The following is a 26,490-nucleotide window of genomic DNA, read 5'->3' on the forward strand; positions in this document are numbered from 1 at the left end:
CAACATCAGCAACATTCACAGGGGGTAGGAGAGTTAAAGACGCCGCCATGTTTTGTTAGAAAGATGACTGAACTATTTTTGAAGTTAACATTGTGAGCAGAAAAAAAAAACTGTATTTATATTACATTCAGTGTTTGTGAGCAAAAGCACTCCATCACTCCTGTCCAGGAGGGAAGAGCCACAGAAATGGAAATTCTGCCATACTCCTACCCACTGCAGCCTTCTCTGTCTCTACAAGCTCCAACTCCAAACAAACCAATCATTGCTGGTTGACGTAAAAAAACGCATTGTAACTGGTGCTCCAGCGAGGGAAAGTCACCACAGACTGCGAAATACAGAGAGATTTACCTGGCTCGCTCTGATAGGCTTGTATGTAAAGTGTGACACTTCAGCTTTAAGAAAAACATGACCTAAGGACCTCACCGACCTGGACGTTGTATGTATAAAAACCAGAAATGATGTCAGATGTCTTTCTTCTCACCTGACTAGATCCAACAAGGCATCGACAGTGGAGAAGGACTCCTCGTCTTCCGTGTCATCTGGTTTAACAGCATAAGCAATCCCGGGCTGGATAATCATGACCAATATGGACAGACCAACAAATATTACTGTGATTACTGTTAATATTTACAGTGCTTCACAAAAAAATGAATTAATAAGATTACAAAGTTCTTTAGAAGAAAAAATGACAGTCAACAAAACTGATGCTGAACTTCAAATGACTGATATCTATTAATCAAAACACATGCTTTTCAGCATTTTATCTAATATATCTATCTGTAATATTTATAAAATTAGAGCTTTGAGCTATGGGTTGGCTAAGCCCAACCTATCCACTGTCTTGTTACTGACATCATGAACAATGAATGAAAGGATTTCCTGTCAACCAATGAGAATAAAGTCCTGTCACCCGAATGCAAACATGTCCAACATTTACCAGTTGTAGCCATAAAATGTAAAGTGGCAAGAGGGAATCTTTTAGACCATCTAAGGCCTCTGTTTTGAGGAAACAACACCTTTCAACACCTGCAGAGACCTTGCTCTTACCTCTAATCACAGCCGTCATAGTGGTTGAGAAAAGGTTTCATTATTTGGACCAGAAACACCTATATAAAAAAACAAAATAAAACTGGAATTACCTCCACCTCTCAGACTACTTTCAGGTTCCATCCCGAGTCATATGAAATATGAACCATTTGTGTGAAATTTTGTCATATTTGCTGTGTGAAGTCTTGAGAAATGTCTAAAAGGTCACCACGACCTTGACCTTTGACTGCCAAAATATAAACAGTTCATTGTTGAGCCCTAACAAATGTTTGTGCCAAATTTGAAGAAGTTCCATCAAGGCGTTACTGAGATATCGTTTCCACGAGAATGGGACGGACGGACGGACAACCTGAAAACAATATGGCTCCTGCCCTGGCTGTTGCCAGCGTGGAGGCATTAAAAAACAGAAGCTATGGTTTGCAGGTCAGTAAAGTCATATATGTGTGTGACATCACTGTGATGTCATGGAAAGTTCTCGGGAATGTTGTTTAAGATCTCTGTGAGAATCATTTGGAGACATATCATTTCCAAATTGTGAGCCATTGGTGTCCAACATGTAAAATATTAATCACCACCTGTTCTACATTATTTCAATTGGGTCATATTACTAATTGCATCACAGTTTGTTCATATCTTGTGTTGTGACTGGCTGACAAGTATTTTACACATTTTTCTACCTGTAACCAGCCAATCAGTAACCACCACCTGGGCTACACAAATTAAACAGCAGTATTATTTCTACTGGGCAAATATACAGTGCAATGACTGTAAAATCTGTTGGCTGAGAGTCTTTGTGAGTGATTAATGAAAGTCACATGAAAAAGTGTACATGTATCACTGACATAGTGCAGCGCCAGTCAGACTCCACCAGCTGTCACAAGAAACCTGTGTGTACAACAGCCACAGTTTAGAGAGAGCTGAAGCTATTTGGCTTCTGTTCCACTCGCCTCGGCCAGACAATGCTCTGTATTTCACTTTAACTTTACATAACACTGGAGTTTTCTTAAGTAAGTGAGAAGATACACTAAGATTATAAATAAAGGCTTTGAAGGCAAGAAATATATTCACTATGATTGTTAGTCCTTAAAAAGAGACTATTTCATTTTGAAAGCTATACAAATCTTTTCTCTTACAAATGAAAAGGTCATATCAGTATGATATCAGGTTTGCTGCTACAGTCTCACTTGGTCTGGTATGACCAGTAGCTTTTGGTATCTAATTTTTAGAAAGCATTAGGTAGATACTGCTGTGTGTTACTTCATGGCTCTTTCCTATTTTCAGCATTTACCATTATCCTGTAATTGTGACTTGTGACCACATTGACCGGTACTCAGCTAGAAGCTACACAGGATAACACACATAATTTAACTTTTATGAGCTTGCCAAACCAGCATTGTGTTCCTGTTGAATGCTGCATGTTTAACACATACAAGCTAATGCAACACTTAACAGAGCTAGAAAAAGACCAGCAGCTTACTTGTGATCACACTCGTCGCAATGAAAGGAACAGTGACCACCTTGCAGCATCCGCACGAGCGTTTCACCTGGGAAACTGATGTAGATGATGTCAACCTCTGACATAGGGACATACACTTTGAGAATCAAGCCAATGCCAAGACCTGTAGGACAAAAACAAAGATATTTTTTAGAAATTCAGCGAGGGAAGGGTTTAAACAGCTGTGAACTGGGATGTAATGGATCAGTCATATGGTTGAAATTCATAGAGCAGATCAAAATCTTCAGCAGAGTCACACTGACCTATAAAACCTGCTGTTATATTCAGGCTAAAACCTGGCTGGCTTATTGTTTACTGATATAATGTAGACCACTTCTGTATTGAATTGTGTATCCTTATATGCTTACAATATATTTAGACTACTGGTCATTTTTACAACTGTTAAAATGTGCATTGCTGTCAGCCACAGTGTTATAATTGAGGATACCACTGGATGGCAACAAAGAAATATATTTTACAAATAAAATAAATATACGTTACATACAGGCAAATGTATAATCAAAGAAAATAGGAACGGGAAGGGGCAAAAATATTTCACTTTTCACCACTAAAATTAGACACCAAACTATTTACAAACAAAAAACTGAACAAGCGAGTCGTACGTACTGAGACCAAAAGAAAGAAAATAATAAAAGGTAAATAAAAAAAGACTTTCACTGCTGCATTTATGCAATGACATTGATCATATCTCAGGTTTGTATCTATTTATCACCATATTTGTAAACATTTTTTTTAATTTACCAAGTGAACTACACATTTTTATTTCATTACCACAACTCATCCACAGGTTTACCCCTTTGACAGCTAGGCATCTTCTTTTGATACTGGTCCTTACCCTTGCATTTTTAAATGTACTTATTCCCTTCAGTTCATACAGGCTCTTTCTGATTTCAAACAGCCTCTGGATACAGTTTGGGAGTAAATGATTTTGTGCTTTATACATTCTCTGTGCAGTTTTAAAATCAACCACATCATGAAATTTTAAAGCATATGAATGAATAAGTAGTGGGTTGGTTAGTAGTAGTTAGTTGGTTCATAATAATCTGATTGATTGATGATTCTCATAGCTTTCTTCTGCAGCATGTAAATTGTGTTTGTTTTATAAGTTTTCCTGAGATCTCCACAATCCATTTCTACATGTAAATTGCAGTGGTAGCATAAATGCATAATCATTTTCAGTTTGTCTGACAATTTTCTTTAACAGATGCTCCAGCCTCCAGCACATCTGGATCTCAGCTGACCTCACACCATATAGACAAAGAATTGGGTTCAGATCAGTGGATTAACGATTAATGAGCTCATTTGGTTCAACAGAATGAATCAGGCCTTAATGTAATCCTCTTTGCATTATCTGTTGAGTGACACGGCCATGCTACAGAACGTAAACAATTATCTCAAAACAGAGAGGATTTAAGCAAAGCTGCTCATCCATGAATTGTCTCTTTTCAGTGTCTGTTTATTGCACCGTAAGCATTTACATTTTGTCCAGCCTCAGGGGCAACATCCAGCTGAAAAACAGAGGGAAGGGGCTTAAAGGCCTGTAAGAGTTAAACAGCCTTATTGGTCTAATTGGTCAGCTAATGACCCAATAACAGCTATGAACTCTCCTTCAGGCTCGTACAGTTATCTGAGATGTGTTGGTATTCAAAGTGTTGGTATCCGGGGAACGTGTGTGTTCACTGCACACATTGGGAAGCAAAGCAGCAATAAGAGATAGGTGGTGCCAAGAAGGCTAGAATTAATTAATGTTAAAATAACAGATATATTCCGAGCATCCAAAGACCCGGCAGGTGAAATACCATCGGGCACTGTAGCTATGTGCTAGCACAGGGGAAATTAAATTTGGCTAGTATAGCTAACTACTATTTTTTGGGTAGCCCTATGCTTGTATTAGCTGGCTATTTCACTTTGTGTGTTATTAAAGGCTAGCTAATGCAAATAATAAAAACAATCATTAAAACATTTTCAACATGTGTATGTGTTATTCCTGTTCTTCCTCTGCAGCCTCAGAACTGAGTCGGCAGTGATGCTGATGAGGCAGGGCTAGGAGGAGGTAGCAGGGAAAACACAGCTACAGTTGTGTACACTGGCACTGCACAATGTTATGTGCATGGGATAGGATGCAGTTTCTAGGGGCAAGCTGTAATATTGCAGAACTATATTGCAAAAATGCAGGACAAATTTTATGGACAAGATAAGCTATAATGCCTTTCCCAAGGCTGCTGGAACTCAGAATTTCCTGGTAAAATTGTGTCCCACTCCACCCCATGCTCCACCCCTGCCTCAAGACAAAGTTGTGCACTAAGTCTTGTTTAGTAAACACCATCCTCAATGATAGAAAGCATCTTTTATTTGCTATTTGCTATTAATACTCATTTGTAAAAATGAACACAGGTAGACTTTATGATTTGAATGGGTGAAAGGAACCTGAATGAATGGTTTGGTTCTTTTCTTGCTGATAGTGAGGAAGGTGAGCTTAATAGCACATAGTGTGGGAAAATGAATTATATAATGAGCTGTAGTCAACACACCAAAACAAAATGTTCTTTATCCTCATAGAATTAGATATTTCCTAAACCAATGCTCCGTATTTGCCATCTATGACAATACAAACTGCATTTTCCAAAAGTTTAAGGTGCAATATGGTACACGTCCTTTTTTTTTGTACAATGAACAATGAAACCAAAAAACTCACATTTTAACCGCATCTGACCGTCTGCACAATCAGTGAACATACAGTATGTACAGCAGCCTGTGTGACAGCTAAAACAGGAAACAAACTTTGTATCTATCTCTACAGGATATGTGATCTCAGAACTGAAACCAGGAAAGCTTTTGACACCTTCACTTTAGTTCACACATTTATGGTTTGACTCTGCGCTAGCAGCAGGAACACATCTAGCCACAAACTGCATCCTGTGTTTCGATGGTAAATTACTCTTATAGACATTTCAGTTAAATTGTCTCATAATTAGTATTAATTTGTGAGTTATGGCTAATAACCTCTTTTTGTGAGGTCACAGTGTGACAGAAGTCATGAAATTCCCTCTGGATGTTCTGATATATTTCATTCACAAGAACGTGAGATCACCGTGACCGTGAACTTTCACCTTTGACCAACAAAATCAAATCAGTTCATCCTTATGCCTCTGCCTCGGGCTCTGGCTGCTTCCGGCACACAGTCATAAAAAAGATCTTTTGACAGCTTTTATGCAGCTCAGCTGCAGCCGCCAGAATCTTCTTGAGACTGGCAGATTGGGTATGATGGACTATCCAATGTGAAATTAAGAACTGCTGCATCTTTATTTTCATTGAAATATGGTTACACAGCAACATTCAGGAAATGGCCATCAAACTGGACAGGCTGTCTGGTGGGACTCGTGGCAGTGGACTTTGTGTTAATATTCACAAGGAATGGTGCAGGAATGCTGTGGTTGTGTTCAAAGACTGTTCTTCGCTGTGCTGGCCATACTATGACTAAGGGAGTTCACTGCTGTTGTTATTGTATCAGTTTACCAGTGAGTGCTGTACAGTGCCATCAGTGATCAATGAACATCACTTACAATTAACTGGAAATCACATGTATACTCACTCCTGTTCTATTAAACCTTTTTTTGTTTTTAATTGTGAATAAGATCAAACACCCTACATTTCAACTTGACAATATTAAAGTTATTGTAAGATGACACGTTTAAAATTTTAGTGATTGGCCCATGACCCATATTAGTGACTGCATGTCCGAATGTCTTAGCCCTTGCTGCTTTTTGACCTTTCTTTTTCTGTGTCTCTTGAGAGTCCCCCAACTTGCAAAACAAAATCTCTGGAGTACCCCTATAAAGTCCCCTTTAATTGTTCTTCAGCAATAGTATAACTTATAAATCCTGTATAAACTTATGGCATTTATCATAAAGTCCAACCAAATGTGGTTGTTCACAGCAGCATGAATTTGTTGTAAATTTCAACAAATATCTTGATGTTGATATCAATCTCCAATGTGACCATTGGCCTCAATCAAGGCCTTATGTTAGCATAAAGCCCTGCTCCTGCCATAATGACTCTTTGTCTATCAATTTATTCAGTATTTTCTGAGAAATTCATTCATTTCCTTTGGGTCTACTTTTTCCCGCTGCTTGCCAACTGCTGTCTATGGCCGAATGGAAATGTCCAGACTTCAGCACACTTGCAGACTTGTGAAATTAAGACTGTCCAAACTCACAAATTAGCAAGTCCACAAACAAACTTCCTGTAGACTACCACAGACTCTGCTAAGGGTGCAGACTTAACCGGTTAGGCATAACCGGTTAAGTCTGCACTTTTTGCTTGGAAAATTACCCATAATCTATGGTGATATGGATGTGACGATGTAAATAGATGAAAATAGATAATATGTAGCTCATCATATGCATTTTTGAAGACATTTGTGCTCTTTATTTTTGTTGTATATATTTATTGATTTAGTAAAGCTTCACATTGCACACAGGCTACAGAACAGAAAAATATGGATTTGTAATAATGTGTAGATCTGTGTTGTGAGAATCCTCCGTTGAGGATTTAATGTTGATATAATATTGTGTTTGGCAGCTCTTGTAAAGGTTTAGTTTTATTGTGCATTCTGACCATTTTTGTTATGGCTACGATATAATGCAGAAGAGCTGTACATATCATACTTAAGTTGCCAATATCAATATCGTTAAAAACTGTTCAGAGAAATACTTTAAAATGAGTCACTGGATCAGAAATTTCACTTCATCTCCATGGAAACACAATGTCTTGAAAGCCCAATATCAATCCAGCCACTACACCCTCCCACTCCATGACGGAGTGTAACTCTGTGTGGACTCACACTCCTGGCTGTGGAGAGTCTCTCTATTAAGGGTGAGGGAATAAATACACTGACAAACTTTAAATAAAAATTCACTTCCATATCTTTTTGGCCACAATTCTTTTTTCCTTGCCATTCTTGATCTGATTACATCCTTGATTTTTTTCCATAGTTCCTGAAATTGTTAAACACAGACAATCAAGTCAAAGAAAAAAAAACCTACACAGTTTTCTCAGTTATACAACAGTGTGTTTATTCCAAAACCCAATGTAACCTTATAATGTTGTCATGTGTGCACGTAAATAGTCTGTTTGAGGTAAGGCAACTTATTACTTATCTTTTGGAAATAACTCATAATTGCGGGTGTGTGGCATTTCATCCATCCTGGACTCAAAGTGGTGATGTACTTCTCTAGGAGTTTGGTTTGTGAGCCTGCATCAATGCAGACTCGGTGCTGAAGGGCTTTATGACCCATTCCTACTTCATGGTAATTGGTTTGGAGTGACACTTACTGTGGTGGACCCTCCACGCGAACGTGCAAACGACAGTGGCTAAAGGGAAGGTACAAAGGCCTGATGGGAATTGGGCATAAGTCCTGTGTCATAAAGCACTTCAGCCCTGCAGCCAAGTCACGCAGCCCTGTCCACAGCGCGGACATTTGAGGTGCGTTCTGCCTTGTGTGGCGCTGTGCAGCACTAATTTAATGTGATGCATGTTGGTTAGAAATTCTGTCCAACTTTCACCGGTGCTGCAGAATGTCAGCATGTCACATGACATTAAAACCTTGCGGGACCAAGGCGGCTGCAGTTTTCTGGCAGGCACTGCAGTTGCTTGCCTCTGGTTGTACTGACTAGGAACCATTTCTGTGACGACAGAACTTTGTCCTTATTGGCTTAAGGTTTCACTGACACACATGACGTCTTTTGCATTTTTTTCTAATAAATTCTCTTTCCTCCTTCTGGCAGCTCATTTTTTTTTACATAAGGTCACCAACAAAAAGAGTTTAGTTCAGGAGTTTGACATTGTAAAACAAGTAATGCACTTATACGTAATTTTTTGGCCTGCTTTGGACCGCAATAGCAGGGCCAGCCCTATAATTTCAAATGTCTGACTGATAATATTTCCAACACTGCTCAGCAAATTGATCCGTAGTCTACCGAGCTGCTGGTTTCCTGGCTGCTCAGGAACTGAAGGGGAGCGGAGGAGCGCTTCCAATACACTGAGCCTCGCTCCCACTACAGCAAATAAACCACTTTCATTACATGTATCATTATTACTAAAGGAGGCAAAGGAATAACTAAACTCTACATATCAAACAGAGGGAGTTAGACATAAAGACCTGCCTCTCATAAAAGTCTGTGATGTTCTGGAGTTGAAGTAAATAAAGACTAAACTATTGTGGAGGCTGTGCTCTGTGTGAAAGACTAAATAAGGAAGATAGTCTGTTTTGAGGCGCCCCAGTGGTTCACCTGGTTGAGCGTGAGCCATTTGGGCTTAGTCCTTCCCTGGTAGCCTGGGTTTCAGTCCAGCCTGAGGCCCTTTGCTTGTCATCCTCTCTCTTACTCCTCAATTTTCTAGTCTTTCTCAGACTGTGACTGAAATAAAGGCAAAAATAACTTAAAAAAAAGAAAGTCTCCTATACAGCTGAAACCACAGCTCAGTCTTTGTCTTCTTTGTGTTTGTTGATTTTCACAGCTATAAAATCAGGATTTGACCATAGGCAGTCGAGACATGTACTAAGTTTTGACCTAGTCTTGTTTTGACAGTATTCTCAGGTCTATGGTTGTCAATAAAACAGAAATAATAAAATTTGTTATCTCTCTAAAATTGTTGCTCTAGCAGGTGTTCGCTGTATTCACACCTTAAGGCATTGCTCTCAATGCTCAATGTTTTCATAAAATATTACTTAGATTACTGTAAGCATTCGTCTTTTTATATAGTATACTATATACGTATGTATATATATATTATATATTATTACATATATATATATTTAATTCAAAAGAAATAAATCAACAAAGATAAATCAGAACTTTCCGCAGTTCTACGCAATGATTAATATGTTGATACAATACCTAAAGGACTGCTGTGTACACAGGATGTACTGAGCTCTTCACGCTACGGGAAGCAGGATGTGTCAGACTTGACTTGACTGCATATGGGCTCAGCTTCTCACCACTCTCTCGCGCTAGTCGTCAGTGGTCAGGTTGCTCTTCTTTCATTGGTCCTTTAGGTTGTCTGTCAAGCGCGCTGTGTCCTGGGATTGGGCTTCTCCTGGAGCTATGTACCTCTTGGTTGTACCTGTCTCGCTGTGAGAGGCTGACAGCTCTTCCTGCTCCACGCGCTGCTCCCGCCCCTTCATTCTGCTCCAAGGAAGGAAGGGGGAACTACTCGAAACGCACGTTATCACTTCCAGTATGCAGCAAAACCGCGCCGATGCGTGACTCTCTGGTATTATTTAGCTGGTTTTGAGGTCGGTCGGAAGTAAGATTCAAAGGTCTGGAATCACAGTCGGTGTTTTTGAGGGGCGCGAGACGCGTAGGGAAGGTGGTGCAAGTGGTTTCGGAAGTGGAGCGTGGCAGAGAAAAGGAGGGGGGGTGGGGAGGGGGGTGTTTTTCCTGTGTGATACCAGATAGCTTGCTTCGCTTGCTCGCTTCGACGGGACTGACGTAGAATATGGCGGAGCATCAGTCGGTACCCGACAACAAACACAAATCCTCATTGAACTCCGGCGCGTCGTACTCTGGGAATGGGCGCAGCAGCACGGCGGCGGCGGACAGAGACGGTAACGCCGGCACAGGAGGAGGAGGCGGAGGAGGAGGAGGTCTGTCCGGCGGCCTGTCGCAGCCGGCCGGGTGGCAGTCCCTGCTGTCTTTCACCATCCTATTCCTGGCGTGGCTGGCCGGTTTCAGCTCCAGGCTCTTCGCTGTCATTCGGTTCGAGAGCATCATTCACGAGTTTGACCCCTGGTGAGCTTGTTTCCCTCCACAAACACACACGCGCACACACGCACACACACACACACACACACACACACACACACACACACACACACACACACACACACACACACACACACACACACACCGAGCTGCTCTGAGCTGTTAAGGCTGCTACAAATGGACAGTGAGCCCCGGCGGCATTGTGGGGAAGTTTCTTTTAAAACATGTTTGTGGTACAAGTTATAACGCGCCGAAACTCACAAACAGGACGTCCTCGCTTTTTGGTTTGTCCACCGAGAACTTCAAACCCTTCATGATATACCGACCAATATTATGGTTATAAATTATTCCAGTGGTAACCACTAATAATTACATTGAGTCATCTTGGACTTAACTACTCTATGTCTACTACTCCAATTACATGAGGTTTATCAACGACCATTGTGCTGATTAAAAATACGTCACTTAACGTCACTTGAGCTCACATTAAGCCATAACCTATTTTTTGTAGTTAATTATGAAGTGCAACAATTAACAGCCAGTGGAGGGGGTGGGACTATCCCAGCAGAGTAAATGAGGACAATAGTGACAGCTTCATCTGACGCGAGTTGAACCCGGAAAGAAGCAGCCACGAGGTAACTGGCCGAAGTCCATCTAACACAGATTTCTCCTCTGTTTACCCGCAAATCAACGTCTGCCATGATTTATATAGTCTGTGTGACAGCCATGTGCCATGCACCTATTTCAATAGGTGCATATCATGGGTCTTAGTCATATTGCACCTTTCCTGCACATTATTCTTGCTGGCTCTTTGGTTTGACATTTCCTTTGTACCCTCATAAAGTTTATAAAGTTGGAACTGTTGTTTGTCCTTAAACCGAAATGTGCTGCTTATTCTACATGAAAAATTTCAGTTTTCAGATTCACACACATGGCTTTGAATATCTCATTTCCATAAAACTCACCTTGAATGTTTTGTGCATCGTTGGTGTGGTTGGGGTATATGCTGCTGGATTTACTTGAAATGTGAAAAGGATTTCTTCACACCGTTCTCAGACATTAGTACAGCCAGGCAGCAGCTAAGAGTTGAACAGTTAGGTTAGCAGACTTTGCTGCAAGATAAGGTGTAAGGGGGCTTTAGCTAAACAGTCAGATGCTGAAGCACCTCAGATTAACCAGGCCAGCGCTCTGCCTAACCAGCGCTGACTATCATATTGTTTGCATTTCATATCAAAACCTGTACCGGTGTCGCTTATGCCAGAAATTGTCCAAGGTTTTTATTTGTACACCAAGGGACTGTTGCATAGCCCAAGCCTGCATTGCATCACTGAAAGCCTTGTGGATTAAACTGCCAGCTTCATGTCTGTCTGCTGAATATAAGAGGAGGCTTGAAAGCTCTGGCTAGGCAAGAATCCTTCAGTTTACGTCGATGTCTGAGAGACTAACATGGCATGACATGGAGTAAAATTTATTCATACTCTACTTCATTGTTCTATCAATCTCCCTTTGCTATCAGACTGACAGCATTATTTGCAGATGTGTGAAGTGTATGTGTGTGTGTGCGTGGGCCTGTCAGTGTTTATCCTGCGGGACGTGATCAGATGATGCAATATGTTTAAGGTCAGGTAATATTTGTTATGAATTTCACACCTGACTAATTTTAATTATTTTAATTAATTAATTAATTTATATATACATTATTTTAATTGGATAACAAGATGGCACACAATGCATTTTCTATTGATTTTTTTTCTTCTTTTTTTTTTTATATCAAATCAGTTTTCAAGTAGTGATTACTGCAGGGCAGTCTGCTTCACTTCATGTATTGCAGGGGAAACCCTGGAGTGTACGTGTGTGCGTGCCACTGTGTGCATTTGCACTGGTGAATGGGAAGTAGCTCATCTTGCCTAACTGTTGTAAGTGTGTAACTGGCTTGACTTTGAATCTGCTGTTTTTTAACCAAACGGACATTTGAATTTGTGGAAAGAGTGTGATTTAAGGTCATACTAAAGAAACTAACCCTTACTTCAACTCCACAACCTCACTGCACAGTTTCTGTCATTCTGTATTTTGTCGTTAGCAGAGGATCGCAGGAGAGCTAACAGTCATTTCACCCCTCTGTTATCCTGTTTGTTCTCTTTTTATCCCTCTTTCTTCCTCACACACTCTGATGTGTCCTTTTGATGTGGCTAGTTAATAGTCTTTTTCCTTCAGAAATGTGAGATTGTGCTATTAGATCTGACAGCAAAAGCGTGTCAGGACTGGCGTTGCACAGCTGGCCCATAGACGCTTAATTATGCTTTGAGTTTGGGCTCTGTTAATCATCCACTGAACATCATCAGAAACTAAAAAAAACAAACAAAAAGAGCTTCATCAGAACTCATGTCTCTGTCTGATGCACTAGAGGCTGCTTGCTAGTGACCTCGACCTCCCTGAGAACAAGATCTGGCGAGGAGACGGCTTTTGATCCACCTGTCATCTTTAGTTCAAAGCTCCAGCTCTAGGAATAATGGTGCTTAGGAAATTTAAGCGCAGTTAATTTCACATGGTGGTCAGTTCTTTTAAGAATGACATGCCTACATTAGATTATTATTTAATTGAAACAGAGATGACCCCAAACAAAACCATTCTTTTGTTGGTTAGCATTGTCTTAATTATGGCTTGATATCGACACCAATCTTCTGATTCAATTTGATTTTATTTCACAAAGTCCGCAATTGATTCATTTCGATTTTATTTTTTATGGTTCAGTTACAACGTTTAAACATGAATGTTGTGTAAAGTGCTTTTCAGTGTTTATCCTGGGAACTTAAATTTGTTCTGCATTCAACAAATGAGCAGTGCTATTGTTTCCTTGTGTAAAGTGCACTTTATAGGCTGAATTGTAAACACATTTTCCTGTTATAAAACTGTGAGGCAAGCGTTTATTTTCCTTGGCAATTGCAAAATGACTAAAATGTGACACATCTACAGTGCATTCAGAAAGTTTTCAATACTGAGTCTACACTCAATACACCATAATGACAAAGTGAAAACTGAATTTTTGAATTTTTTTCAAATTTATTAAAAAGGAAAAACTGACATTGACATAAGAATTCAGACCCTTTGTTATGGCACTTGAAATTTAGCTCAGGTTCCTGTTGATCATCTTTGAGATGCTTCTACATCTTGAATGGAGTCCACCTGTGGTAAACTCAGCTGACTGGACATATTGTGCAAAGACACACACCTGTCTATATAAGATCTCACACCTGACAATGCAGATCAGAGCAGAAACCATGAGGAGGATGGAGAGCCTGCAGAGCTCAGGGACACAGTGTGAAGGCTCAGATCTGAGGAAGGGTACAAAAAATTTTGGCTGCATTGACAGTTCCGAAGAGGACGGGGACGTCCATTATTGTTTAATGGAAGAAGTTTAGAACAACCAGGAGCTGGACGTTGGCTTAACAGAGCAATTGGTGGTGAAGGGCCCTAGTAAGAGATGTGACCGAGAACCTGGCAGTCACTTGGGTTTAGCTCCAGAGATCCCGTGTTGAGATGGGAGAAACTTCCAGAAGGTCGTTGCTGACTTACTTTACAGGAATAACTGTTAAAAAACAAACAATGGCTGAAAAACTCACAGAGAAGAAGTTCAAATTTAGAAAATCCGAATGCTTCAAATAGTATGTCTATCAGCAGTAACACTGCAGGAGCAGAGCAGCAGAGTGAGTTCAGGACCACAGCTCACAGTGAGTTTTAAGTCAAATAAACAATAAAACAAGAATCTGATGTATTTAACAGGATAATGTTATAGCTTCTTTTCCTTTTTCTGCTCTTGTTTCATGTAAAAATTGTAATGTCCTTATTTAACTAGTCAAAGTGTGTGTGATTAGCTCAGATCTACAGAAACATATTACGGAAAGATCCGTAAATGAAGGGAGAGAAAGTACAAAAATTTAAATATGTCTGTTGCTGTATTTACTCCTGTACTGTCCAGTGGGAACTCTAATGTCACACTCTCCATAACTACTAACTTATACAGAGGAGAGTGGAAAGAGAAATAGTTTAATGTTCCAGTTGTTCTACAAATCATCATAATAAGTATATCCTCTGTTCACTACAGGATTCTTTTAAAGTGTGACACATGCTGTATGTGACAGTGTGTGTCTCCAGATGGGTTTTGGTGGGCCAGTCCAAATCTAAAGTCCCAGGCTTCTATTCTATTCTACTCTTTCCCAGTTTTAAACCCTCTTCTAATTTTAATTTACAGAACAATTACCGTATTGTGTTATATACCGTTATCGTGATGTAAAATACATATACCGTGATTGAAGATTTAGGCCATATTGCAGCATCCCAGTTTGAATAATGGGCTTACTCTGAAACTGATGGTTTCGTAGTTCACTTTATGCACCATGAACACACTGTAAAAGTTAACAGAAAGAGAAAACAAAAATAATTACCATCTTGTCATATGTTAGACTTAAGGCGGCATACAATTTTATGTTTGCTCCAGAGAATTAGTTACTATTTATTGTAAGTTATTTCCATTTATGAAATGAGTGCTCAAAATAATCTTATTTATTCAAATGAAATATTTTAATGTTCACGTTTCTGTTCCCTTACGTTAATGTAAACAAAACATACATGTGCTTTAGGATGAACAATAGCAATTTGGCTAACTTACACAGCCTAATTCATAACTACTGCAAAACTATGAAACGGTGTGCAATGTCATACAACACATGAAGTGAAACGCACACCAACCTTGTGCCTCTATCTACCAGGTGCTGAATAAAAGAAAGGATACCAGCTAGTGTAAGCTACATGGCCCAATATCTTGTAGCCAGAGATATCTCTTCTTTTTTCAGTCTGTTCCTCTCATAGATGCCCTCACCATCTTGAGTCACTACAGTCCTGTAAATGGAGGGTCTGCATAGGCCGCGTTTATTCATGTCAGTTTACAGGACTGCTGTGACGAAAGGCATCTCAGAGATCCAGCTGTGATCTTTGTAATTAAATGAGCTAGTTGTGCAGGTTGTAACAACCACAAGGTAAACATTTTTGCACATTGTGCAACTTAAACTGTAACCTACCACTTAAAAAAGGTCACCGCTGCATACACATAATATTTAGTAAAGATGCAACACATTTTCTACACATATTTGGAAAAAATATGGTGTGCAAAAGTATATAAGATACAGATCTTATTCTTGTGCATCAGATACAAAATCAATGATCAGTTATAAAACGGTTATCTTCTGCTGCTCACTTCAGTTGAAGGTTGAAGCTGCATGTTGTGAACATGAAGTATGGCTAATAACTATAAAGTGTTGATTTTTTAAATTCTATTTTGAACAGGCGTTGTATAGTACCCCTGGAGGGTTTGTTATTTTTTGATTTGACCACAAGATGGTGTTTTAATGAGATAAAAGAGGGTAACAATGCAGGTGACACAAGGGATGACTTGATAAGTGAATGATGTGATTATCCTATAGGATAATATTTGAGAAAGTATTCAAAGTAGTTTTTTCGCTTATTACTCCAGTTTACCTCCTGATGAAGGTATAAGTTGAAACATTGGACTTTGATGCCGAATTTATGCTGTTTGAATAAAGAATAAGAAAAGAGCCTGAGAGTCTGTGGTGCAGTCACCCTTCTTCATACTGTCAAGAGCTCCTAGGCTACTAGCACCAGCATCAATCTGAAGGGGTTGAAGCGCTTATTCATTTGATGGCTCTAGGGATGACAATTTTGATCTATCAGTTGGTCCGACTGAAATATCTCACTAACTATTGGATGGATCGTCATGAAAATTGCAGACATTTATGGTCCCCGAAGGATGAAGTCTATTCACTTCTACTACTACTATCAGATCAAAATTTCTATTCCAGTATTTTGGTTTATGCTAGTGCCGCACAATTAATTGAAATATAATTGAAATCGCAAAATGGCCAGGTGCAATATCCAAATTGCAGGAGCTACAATTTTTTTGATAAAGGTAAAATGTGTCACATTGTTGTCCATTGTTAGCACCATAAGAGTTGTGGTGCTACAGAGGCGCCCTGGCCTTACATGTTTATTTGTTACAAGACTCAATAACAAGTCCTCACTTTAACATGTTGGACAATAGATATTTACCAAGATATTTAACAATTTGTGAGTATCACCCTCACATATTACATTTTGCACTGATTTGCTGACTTTGGAACATTTTAAGTGTGCATATAAATATTGAATATGTCAGGTGGCGCTTCTCCCCAATATTAACATTGAATATCCTTATTTTCTTTCATCTCAGCCACATTAACTGATGAAATAATCATGAAATCAAATTTTTTGTTTTTTCCTGCTTGAGGTAGAACAGGAAAGCAGAGTCTGCATTTTGCCCCATTGGCTTCATTTGCTGCCGATTCACTGGCTGCCTCTTTAGACCTGATTCTTACCAGTTTGTGCTCAATCATCTCATCTCATCACTGCTGCTGAGGTCAAATGATGGAGCGAGTTACATTCCTTTAGTTTCTTTTTTATTCTGAGGTTAAGGTGTCAGCCAAAAACTTTAGTCCTCACCCCAGAGAAACAGGAAAATAAAAATTGTATTCAAGTCAGCAGCGCACTGCAAAGCCATGTCTGGATTGTGGCTGATGATTCATTAGAGCAAGTACAGTTCAACCGTCTGCTATTAGTTTGCCCTCAGCGGAGCGCTCTGCTCGGGCACTGGGGTCATGACAGTTTGTGCTTCTAGTCAGCTCTGTTGATAAGACTAAGTGTATTCCAGAAAGCAGGTTTAGTGAAAACTCTTGAATTGAGGGAAACTCTGATGCTTCACTTACAGAAACCATGGTCACTTCAACCCCATGTTACGACTTTGTGAGCCTGACCTGCTCGCGGGCAGGTTTTCTTCAACAAACCTCTCTGTTTCTTTCTATGTCCTTCCCTCCTCCTGAGCCTGAAGGAACGGTCTGACACTGTGTCTTTTCCTAATTCATGCAATCCATGTCAAAGTGCATATCAGAGCCCATTAATTTGCAGACGTTTCTTGCAGAAGTTGGGAGATATCAGAATCTTACCCAAGGCATATCTTAATGTAATTCTTAAATGCAAGGACAGGCTTGTCCCTGTTTTCAATTATTACACATGGGATTAACCCTTAGCTCAAAATAACTGTCCATCTACATTGAGACTAGAAGACTGTCAGGTTGTCAAGTGGCTTCCCTTGCACTGAAAAAGTCTCAGTACATTATTGCTGTAATCACTGTAATTAAAGAAATCTTTATGAGGCCAGACAATGAACGAATGAATAATCACTTCTTAGGTTGTGATTATTTGCACTAATGGAACATTACTGTCATATTTATCACATATTGAAGATTTGAATGTTTCTGAGTAAGGACGATTGTGAAGTAGCTGAAAGGACTAAGATTTTGAATAGCTTTACAGAACCAAATTTAGTTTAAAATTGATTATTGAAAATAGGCTGCATGTCGTCTTAACTAAAGACAAACCAAACAGGTCAGTTACAATGTTTAAATTCACTGCATGTTCAAATATAGTTGTTAAATGCTGTTGAGCAAAGTTCTAAAGGATAATAGGCATAGACATCTTTAATAGACATCTAAATTAAATGTAAAGTTTTAATCTGCTTTTTTGACTGCAAATTACCAAATCATTAGGCTATTATTGGGTGTGATTATAGGCTACAATCATACATCTATAAACGTATGTCCTATATGTCTGAAGTCATTTCTTCTGTCACCGGCACTTTGTCCCCATGGGGTTATAGCTGAATAAATATATTTAGAAATGTAACATAACAGCACAGTAGGATGCCAGCATTTTATCATAAATTATGGAAATTCAGGTCTGCTAAATAAAGAATGAGTGGACTACACTGACTAAAAAGAAATGTACAGTTTATTCTGGGGTAGATTTCCCACAGAGAAACAACCAAAACAATGAAAAATGTTAATATATTCAATATGGAATTAGTTCAGTTTGCCACTGGGTTACAAGTTTACAATTATACATTTATGTTTACAAGTTTAATTCATAGTAAATGAAAAGAAATGTAATGTTTTTCATGTCTTTTTTTACTATATTCAAAACGGAGGTATGTACCCAATTGTGTGTTTTGCATACCCTTACACCACTAACAGATGTGCCCTAATTGCAAGGATAACAAAAATAATAGGCCACTAAATGTTTCTTGGGCAGCTGTTGGTCACATGACTAGATAGTAACTTGCATGGTTTGTTACTAAATATTTTCTAGCTGTTTTACTTGAAAGATGCATTGGTGCAGGTTATGGCCATGTATCGGCACAGGATCACTGTATTGGTTCTGCAATGTTACTAGTGACAAGTGATCCATGGAAATTGCAGTGTAAAAACAATGTGCAGTCGCAATCAACCCGCTGCCGTGGGATAGAGTACCATGGTGTGTTCTCACATACCTTTTGATTTGAACAGATACAAATGGCATTCTCTTCAGATTTTTGTTTTCATTAGGAAGCTTAGAGTTTTCTGACATGTACATAGTGGCTGATGATGAGCTGCATGTTTACACTTATAACCTCAAATTAAGTTGGCATTGGTACCTTCAGGAAGTTGACAGATTAGCCATTTCATTCATCATAACCACCTGCCTTTGCAAAATAAAGGCAAGGTGCATCAGCAGGGTATGACCATTATAAAATTGACATAAATTACATTTATGTGCTTTAAAGCCCAATTCTGTCACAGTAATTTTCACCTGAAAATCCTCCCTACTGTGTAGATGTGGAAGGTCTCCTTTATTCAACTTACATAATACTAATTGTGCTGTTTTATTACAGAACATCCAGAATAGGGATGAGTCATTTTAAGCTATTGTACAGAAGGGAGGATGAAATGGTCTAGCACTAGTGTATAATTAACAATTTGACCACATCACTTTACTCTTACAGTGCAAGAAAAAGTCTGTCGTGTTCAAAGCTTCATCGAACAAATACAGTCCGTTTTGACTAATAACACATTGAATGAATCATTCAAACATTCACAGTGTGGGCTGGCAAAGGTATCTGACCCTCTAAGCTAATGACACCACCACAAACCTGTGCGTTTGCTAACCTCTGATTCCAATCAACAGAAGTGTGGAGGTGTAGGTTAGAGTTACTTGGACACTCAACATTTGAGTTTGCTATTTACAAGAAGCATATGCTGATGTTACAAATTTTCTGTGTGGGTATCTTGTGATGCATGAATTTGACTTTCCTAACCACTTAGTGACATTTAGTATGTTGAATATACAGTGTTAGATATATAAACTCTGCTGCAGAGCATCAGCACAGTTCATTACCTTCACTCAACAATATCTGCTACACCTACCAAACTCACATCTGCAAAAACAAATCAGTGAACGAAGTTGCTTTGATGTGCATGTATGGGTTCAAATGTCAACCCAACAATGGCATGTTAGCATATTGGCATTTTAACATTTGTTTCCCTGCTAATTTTGCACATTACCATGCAAATATCTTTTAGCATGTTAAAAAATTTTTGCCCAAGCTAAAACCATAAAGTACATTTTCAAGGTGTTTCAGCTGTTTAAAGGGGTTTATCAACATCGGCAGTGATCGAGAGGAGGAGGAGCTTTTTCCAGCTTTTCTCTACTGGCCCAGCCTCTCGCAGCCCTACCCTCCTGTCCTCTGCAGAAACCTTTCAGAAAGACTGGTCTGTCGTGTTGGTCCAGTCTTAATTTGTGCTCACAGATTAATCTAATGCAAGTAAGATAATGACTGACTCATTTTAAGCCAAAAACATTAGACACCTTACCCCCAGGCTAAATCAGGCTTAGGACCAATGTTACCATGGTAACAATCAATGACACCTTGGCTAACCAGCACCCAACAACAACAACAACAGGTAAACATAACTCATAATTTGTGGTTTCCTAATATTATTATTATAACTGTTTAATTCTTCTTCCTAAAGACAAACATTTTCTACAGGAGTTAATGGAGCTGACCGACTTGCTGCGGTTCCTTGGTCTGCCATTTTTTTTATTTTGAAAAAAAGTCTTAATTTACCCAGAATTCATTGTACCACAGTCCATCTTAAGATAGTCAAGAACTACACTGCTTTGTGCAACGGATGATTATATCTGTTATATCTGTTATATCTGAGCCGCAGTCAAAGTCTATCTTTGTGACACCCGCCTCTGGTTTCTAAATACATTTTTCTGATGTCGGTGGTGCAGAAAGAATGATGGAAAGGTTGGAAATTGATGCTGTATTCCTTCATGAATCCAGGATCACTTTTTAATGAGGATGGCTGATGATGTTTTAATGAGGTGGTTTTACAAAGACTCACGACAGTTTGCATTGAGCTTGATAAAACGTTTGTGATGAACAAGTGATACAGAGTTGATTTGGTTCTTCAGCATCACAGCATTATTGCACTCTGCTGATTCTTTTGTAACTGGCTGTCCACTCAGGCCTATGATTGGTTGCTTAGGTTCGCAGGCCAAACAACAGTAAGCAGGATCAGTGTAAATATCCTGCTGTGGTTCACCTGTTTGTTTGCTTGCTCAGCAGCTGTTTTCTCTGGCCTATGTATCATCACACCTCTGCCTTATGTTCAATCAGTGTCAAGAGACACTGACAAGCTCACCGCCGGCTTTACACAGGCAGGCAGGAAATTAGTCTGTGTGTCAGACTGATTCAGCTCAGTATTTCCAACTGCATCAGTTTAAAGTGAATGTGCTGCGCTTGCAGATCGACCTGCTACATTGAAGAAAGTCGTCTGTAACCATTTGAGTCCATTTTGTTATCTGTTGAGCATCGAATGAGTGTTGCCGGTCTTTGTGTGCATAAGAAGTAAGGTTTTGTTCCAGTTCAATTGATAAGTAAACACATGCAGCTGGATTCTCAGTGCTTCTAAAGGAGTCCTCACTCTGTCTTTACCTGCTGAAATAAGACAATCAGTCCAGATTTGTTCAATATTATATCAGGATTTATTAGAGATATTCTGAGCCAATCCTAATAAGTATTGGGGCCAATCCAGGTGAAGATTAATGGATTTTTTTTAATTAACAGATTTTAAAAAAAAAATCAGAATCTTTCTTTTCTGAACTTTTCTGTGTTTTGTGTTCACGCTTAGCTCACTCTCCTTCACCACAGTTAGTGAGAATTTCACTGCATGTGTGAGTAAAAATTAGTGTGACTGTGAAAAATTGTTTGGTTGCACAAGTAGGTGACTGTTGCTGAGGTTGGAGAAAACTGCACTGATTTGCTAAATTCTGATGCTAATTATCACCAGCAATTTTCAAGTAGCTGCTTCAACCATCACTGTCACCACCAAAAGTACTCTAGCAGCAGGTCACATGCTGGTGCCAGAATCAGATGGAGTAGAGGCTTGGGGACTGATTGTCGTCGTCATTGTGTCTTTCGTAGTCTTAATTTAATGTCTTGGGCGTTTTGTATCTGATAAATAAGCTCTATGGACTTTGTTGTGGCCTCTTGTGAGTCTGATTTGGGTCACTGTCGTGTGCACCTTAGGGCCACCCAAAGGTTGGGGCATAACAGTCATAAAAGAATAGAATATTTAGTTGTGGTCATTAATGTTGTCAGACAACTGACCTTTAAGACCAAAACGTAGCCACTGCTAATTTGTTGGATTAAACTTTCAATATATAAGACTTTGATACACACAAAATGTAATTCTCCAAAAGCTCATTTCCATTTGGAAAACAACTTTAAAAGTCTCTGTCAGTTTGAGCTTTCAGGCACTAGGAGCCTCATTACCCCAAAACTGTTATTACAGTGGCAGAAGCATCTGGAAATGCATCAAGATCCTCTACGCATTCACAGGCTGAATAGAGTTTTAGAGAATAAAAGGAATCAGAAATGAAGATAAATTCACTAGCCACAGTTTGAAATGTACCAGGATTTGTTTGGCGGCTGCATTGAATTTCATGTACTTGTCTTTCTCCACAAAGGCTAGTTGGTCTATTTCTGGTGAGTCTGCATGACAAGATGAGCTATCCTGTGTTTTGATGAGCCTGGATCCCATGCGTGAGATAGAATTTTACTTCATCAAGACTCGAGCTGAAAAAGGTTCAAGAGCCCGTCATCCAGAGCGTCAAGTGTGGGTTAGTGGTTTTTTCTGACTGAAAGCTTTAGGATACCGCTGCTTTCCAGCAGGAAAACAAGAGGCATTCTGTCAAACCAGACAGGAATCAGAGCACTCAAGATGCAATGGATTGTGTGTGGTGGTGTGTACAGGCACTTTTTCTCCCCCCTCTTTCTTTCAATCAAATAACGGAGCCTCAAGAGTGAGCATGAGCACCCATGCATGTAACAGTAATCTAGCACTCACTCTTGAGAAGGCTGAGCAAGCGTTGCAGCTGTCCCTCCATCAAACTCCTGTTTTTCATGGAGGGACAGTTTGTATTGAGCATTTTGAGCTCAGGGGACAAGCAGACTAACAGTCTCTGTCTGAGGGCTGGATGCAGGATTTGTGCAATAGCTTGTACAATAGCCGCACTCTTATCTCCCGACCCGTCCAGTTAGAGAGAAGGCTGTTGTGGGATTGTTGTTCTTAAAAGTCTCAGTGGCTGTAAAACAACTGTAGAAATAGAAGCAAGACAGGAGGCCAGGGGAGAGTGAGAAGATGGAGAACAGGAAGGTAAAAGGAGTGAAAGGAAAAGGTAAATACAGCCCCTGGAGAAAGAAAACTTGCAATAAAACCCGGTGTCTGCTTTTCTGTTCACAGCAGTTTGTGGAGGTGTGAAAGAGTTTTTAGCAGCAAGTTTCCCCAGCAACCTTTTCAATTAACAGCGATCAGTTTTTCAGCATTTTCTCTGTTTACTAGTTACCTGTAGACCTGACCTCCCTTCACCACACTATGGGCCTGTCAGTCAGATGCAGGACAAATGATGTCCTGCACTGATGGTATCTCATGAAACAAACTGTAACTAGCTTGAAACTGCTAGTATCACTATGTCTGTGAGGAACATCTTTACTTTCTTTTTTCTCTCTTTTTATGCCTCCGTGCCAGCAACAACCAGAGCTGGAGGAATATTGTTTTCAGGTTGTCCGTCCGTCCGTCCGTCCATAATAACGTGCCTCCGTCCAACCCATTCTCAAAGGCACAATATCTCAGTAACGCCTTGACTGTAATTCTTCAAATATGGCACAAATGTCATCTTGGACCCAAGGACGAACTGATTAGGTTGTTGTAATCATGGAGACCTTCCAAAACATGATTTTGGCCTGGGACTCGAGGATGAACATAAAACACCTTTTAGCCATAACTATTCACACAGCAATTTTGAAAAAAAATTCACACAAAGGTTTCATATTTTATGATTCTGGATAAACAGAGATGTAATCTGAAACTCGTCTGAGTGGCGGGGGCAGACAACCATGATGGGGTGATTGTAGTTTCTTATTTAGATGCTAAAATCTAAATGAAGCAATTTCTGTTTTACTATTCAGTAGAGCTGAAACAATATGATTAGTCAGAAAATTAATCATTAACTACTTTGATAATTGATTAATTTATTCATTGTCATTTTTGAAGCAAAAATGTCATATTTGTCATTTACAGCTTATTAGATGTGAGGATCTGATATATGATAGTGAAAATAACATCTTTGAGTTTTTGACTATTAATGAACAAAACACATTTGAAGACTTTTCTGACATTTTAGAATTATTAATTGATTAGTCAAGAAAATAATTGCTATTATTCAGCAATGCTCCTGCCTTCACCTCACTATTGCATATTTTGTTTTAGCTGCTTGATCCATTGTATACCTGCCCACAAGTCCTAGTACTTTTCTTTACTCCATTTACATACAGAATTCAAAGTATCAGTCACTGTGGTAAGGAAGTTCATACTGTTCTTAAACATTTCATCCATAGTACTTTCAGCCGACAGCTGTTTGATAGCTATGGCACTGATGTTGCCAATGATTTTCAGGGACTGTGTATTTCTTCTCTTTTATAACCTCAGTCTTACAGTTTGCTGCTAGAAGTTATTCTGTTTTTCATCATGTCGATATTATTTCATCTGTTTACTTCAGAGTTATTGCAACATTGAAAACTTTTGCTTGCTGTGACTTTGTTGTGACAGATCATAACCTGGCTGAGACTTTGAAGTTTCTTCTGTTTTTTTTTTTTTTTTTCAGGGCAGCAACTTTTAAACTTTGTTAACCGCTCTAAATTTAATCTTGTTTGATGTCAACTTTTCTGGCACAGCTACAGTAACTTGGCCCATCTACAACAACAGACCAGATTTGTCAGGTTAATTATGTTGAAACCATCATCAATAGATGTGTTTGAATAAAGAGCCTGAAATTAAACAAATGTTTTTCCAGATAATCCAAAATTAATTCAAGGTTTGTGTCCCTCCTAAGCCTTGGCCATACCTTATCAACATGCTCTGTAAACTTACCCTATAAGGGCTGAATTCATGAATTCATTCATCAAATTGTGCATTTGGTTAGCTAAATCACCTTGTCATGCAATGGGAACATTCACACACACAGGGCAATGACCACAAAGCATCTCAAATAAAACCCAGGTCCCCATATAATTTTTAATTTCCCTGTTGAGTCACTTTCATACCTGTTTGGCAGTCTTTCTCAAAGAGTGGTCTGAGGACCAGCAGTGGTCTGCTAGTGACCTTTGGTGAGAAAATTTGTTAAAATATAATTTTTTTTAATTTAGTTTTTCTCAAACTGTCTGCGAAAGCCTTCCAGGGAGCAGTGTATACGTGTTGTCAATATTAAATGAATATGTTGTTTTGCAGTGTTGTTGGACTTGCATCAATCTAACCGACTATTTTGCCACTGTCTACTCAAGTAGCTATTCCAGTTTACAGTCTACAGTTGTTTTTGCTCTGTGTTTTACTTCAAAAATGATCAGTGTGACATTTGAAAGGAAATGTGGATGAAGGTAAAGGTCAGCCTGCCCTCAGATACATTTTACCAGTTATCAGCTGCCTTTTAACGATCAAACACTGACAACAGACAAGATCGTGGACTCATCAAATCAAATGAAACGTCCCACAGAATGGACGAGTTTCACTAGTATTGTTGTCACCACTACTGAGACTTGTACTGTGTTATATCCTGCCAGTGTTTCCATGTATGTGAGTAGCATGTTGGTGGTTCGACTCCCGGGCCAGTAGGAGTTTTTCCAGCATGCAAGTCCCCTACTTCCCATCCCTGCATTTTCTGTCTCTCTTCACTGTCCCATCTAATAAAAGCATCAAAATCCCTGAAAACAAATTTAAAAAAACTGACATTCCTCTGTGCAATCTTGCCACAGTACACAGTATAGTTGGCCCTATTGGTTTTGGGCAGGTTCGGGGAGGTGGTCCCTGAGTTTAATTTTTTGGTCCATGGTCTGAAAAAGAGAAACACTGCTGTAGGTCAGTTAACCTGGTCTCACCCGAGGAAAGTAATTCACACATTGTTGCCTTTTATAGTAAGTCTGGTCCATTTCTTGTTTATGCTGTTACAAAAAAAAAAAAAAAAGAGGATTAAATAGTTACTCTGTGGACACTTCTGCCAAAACAATGACACTATCTTGTTGTCTCTTATGTGTCAGAGCCCAGCACTTAAAGGCAGATGTGGTAGCACTGCTGCCAAATAATCATGCAAAACATAGATTTCTTCTATAGGATAAGATAATTCTTCTTGTTCATAGTTCACAATCAGCTCATTGATTTTAAATTGATTTTTATTTTATTTTATTTTATTTTTTTAAATAATTGCTAAAAATCGCACATTCCCTCTGATATATTCCTGTGGGAGTCCACAAGAAACGGGACCAGAACCCTCTTTGTATTTATTTTTGATCTGCACCAGAGTTGGATGTCGACTTTCACATCAGCCTAAACGAGCTGAATCAAACGGGCTAATGCACCAGAGTTTGTTTGAACTGAAGCAAAACAGATAGTTAGGAGAAGACCTAAAATGACTTCAAAAGTATATCTTAAAGATGGCCAAGAACATTATGAAAAGTATATGTGGTGCATTTGGACAAATTTGCTTGAAAAATAATTGACTGGTTTGTTTAAAGTTGAGTGATTGTTCTGGTGAAACCTAAAGCCAGATCCAGGCAGGTTCACTTCAAAGAGACACTGATGTTCTTTGTAGCTGCTCTGTGTGTTTTGGCGTCCTGTCTAACAGCC

The 26,490-nt window shown here is 39.2% G+C and overlaps 1 protein-coding gene across 1 annotated transcript in view; it reads left to right on the forward strand.

Annotated features, from left to right (window-relative positions):
* The first annotated feature begins 9,695 nt into the window (after positions 1 to 9,695).
* The window catches only part of LOC111227695 (dolichyl-diphosphooligosaccharide--protein glycosyltransferase subunit STT3B-like), a 37,258-nt gene continuing 20,463 nt past the window's right edge, over positions 9,696 to 26,490 (forward strand). Inside the window, exon 1 of the mRNA XM_022753334.1 lies at positions 9,696 to 10,354. Coding sequence (XP_022609055.1) covers positions 10,062 to 10,354 — 293 coding nt within the window. The 5' untranslated portion in view covers positions 9,696 to 10,061. The remainder of the gene's footprint in view (positions 10,355 to 26,490) is intronic.

Source organism: Seriola dumerili, unplaced genomic scaffold (assembly GCF_002260705.1).
Source record: "Seriola dumerili isolate Sdu_G_001 unplaced genomic scaffold, Sdu_1.0 BDQW01000191.1, whole genome shotgun sequence".
NCBI lineage: Eukaryota > Metazoa > Chordata > Actinopteri > Carangiformes > Carangidae > Seriola > Seriola dumerili.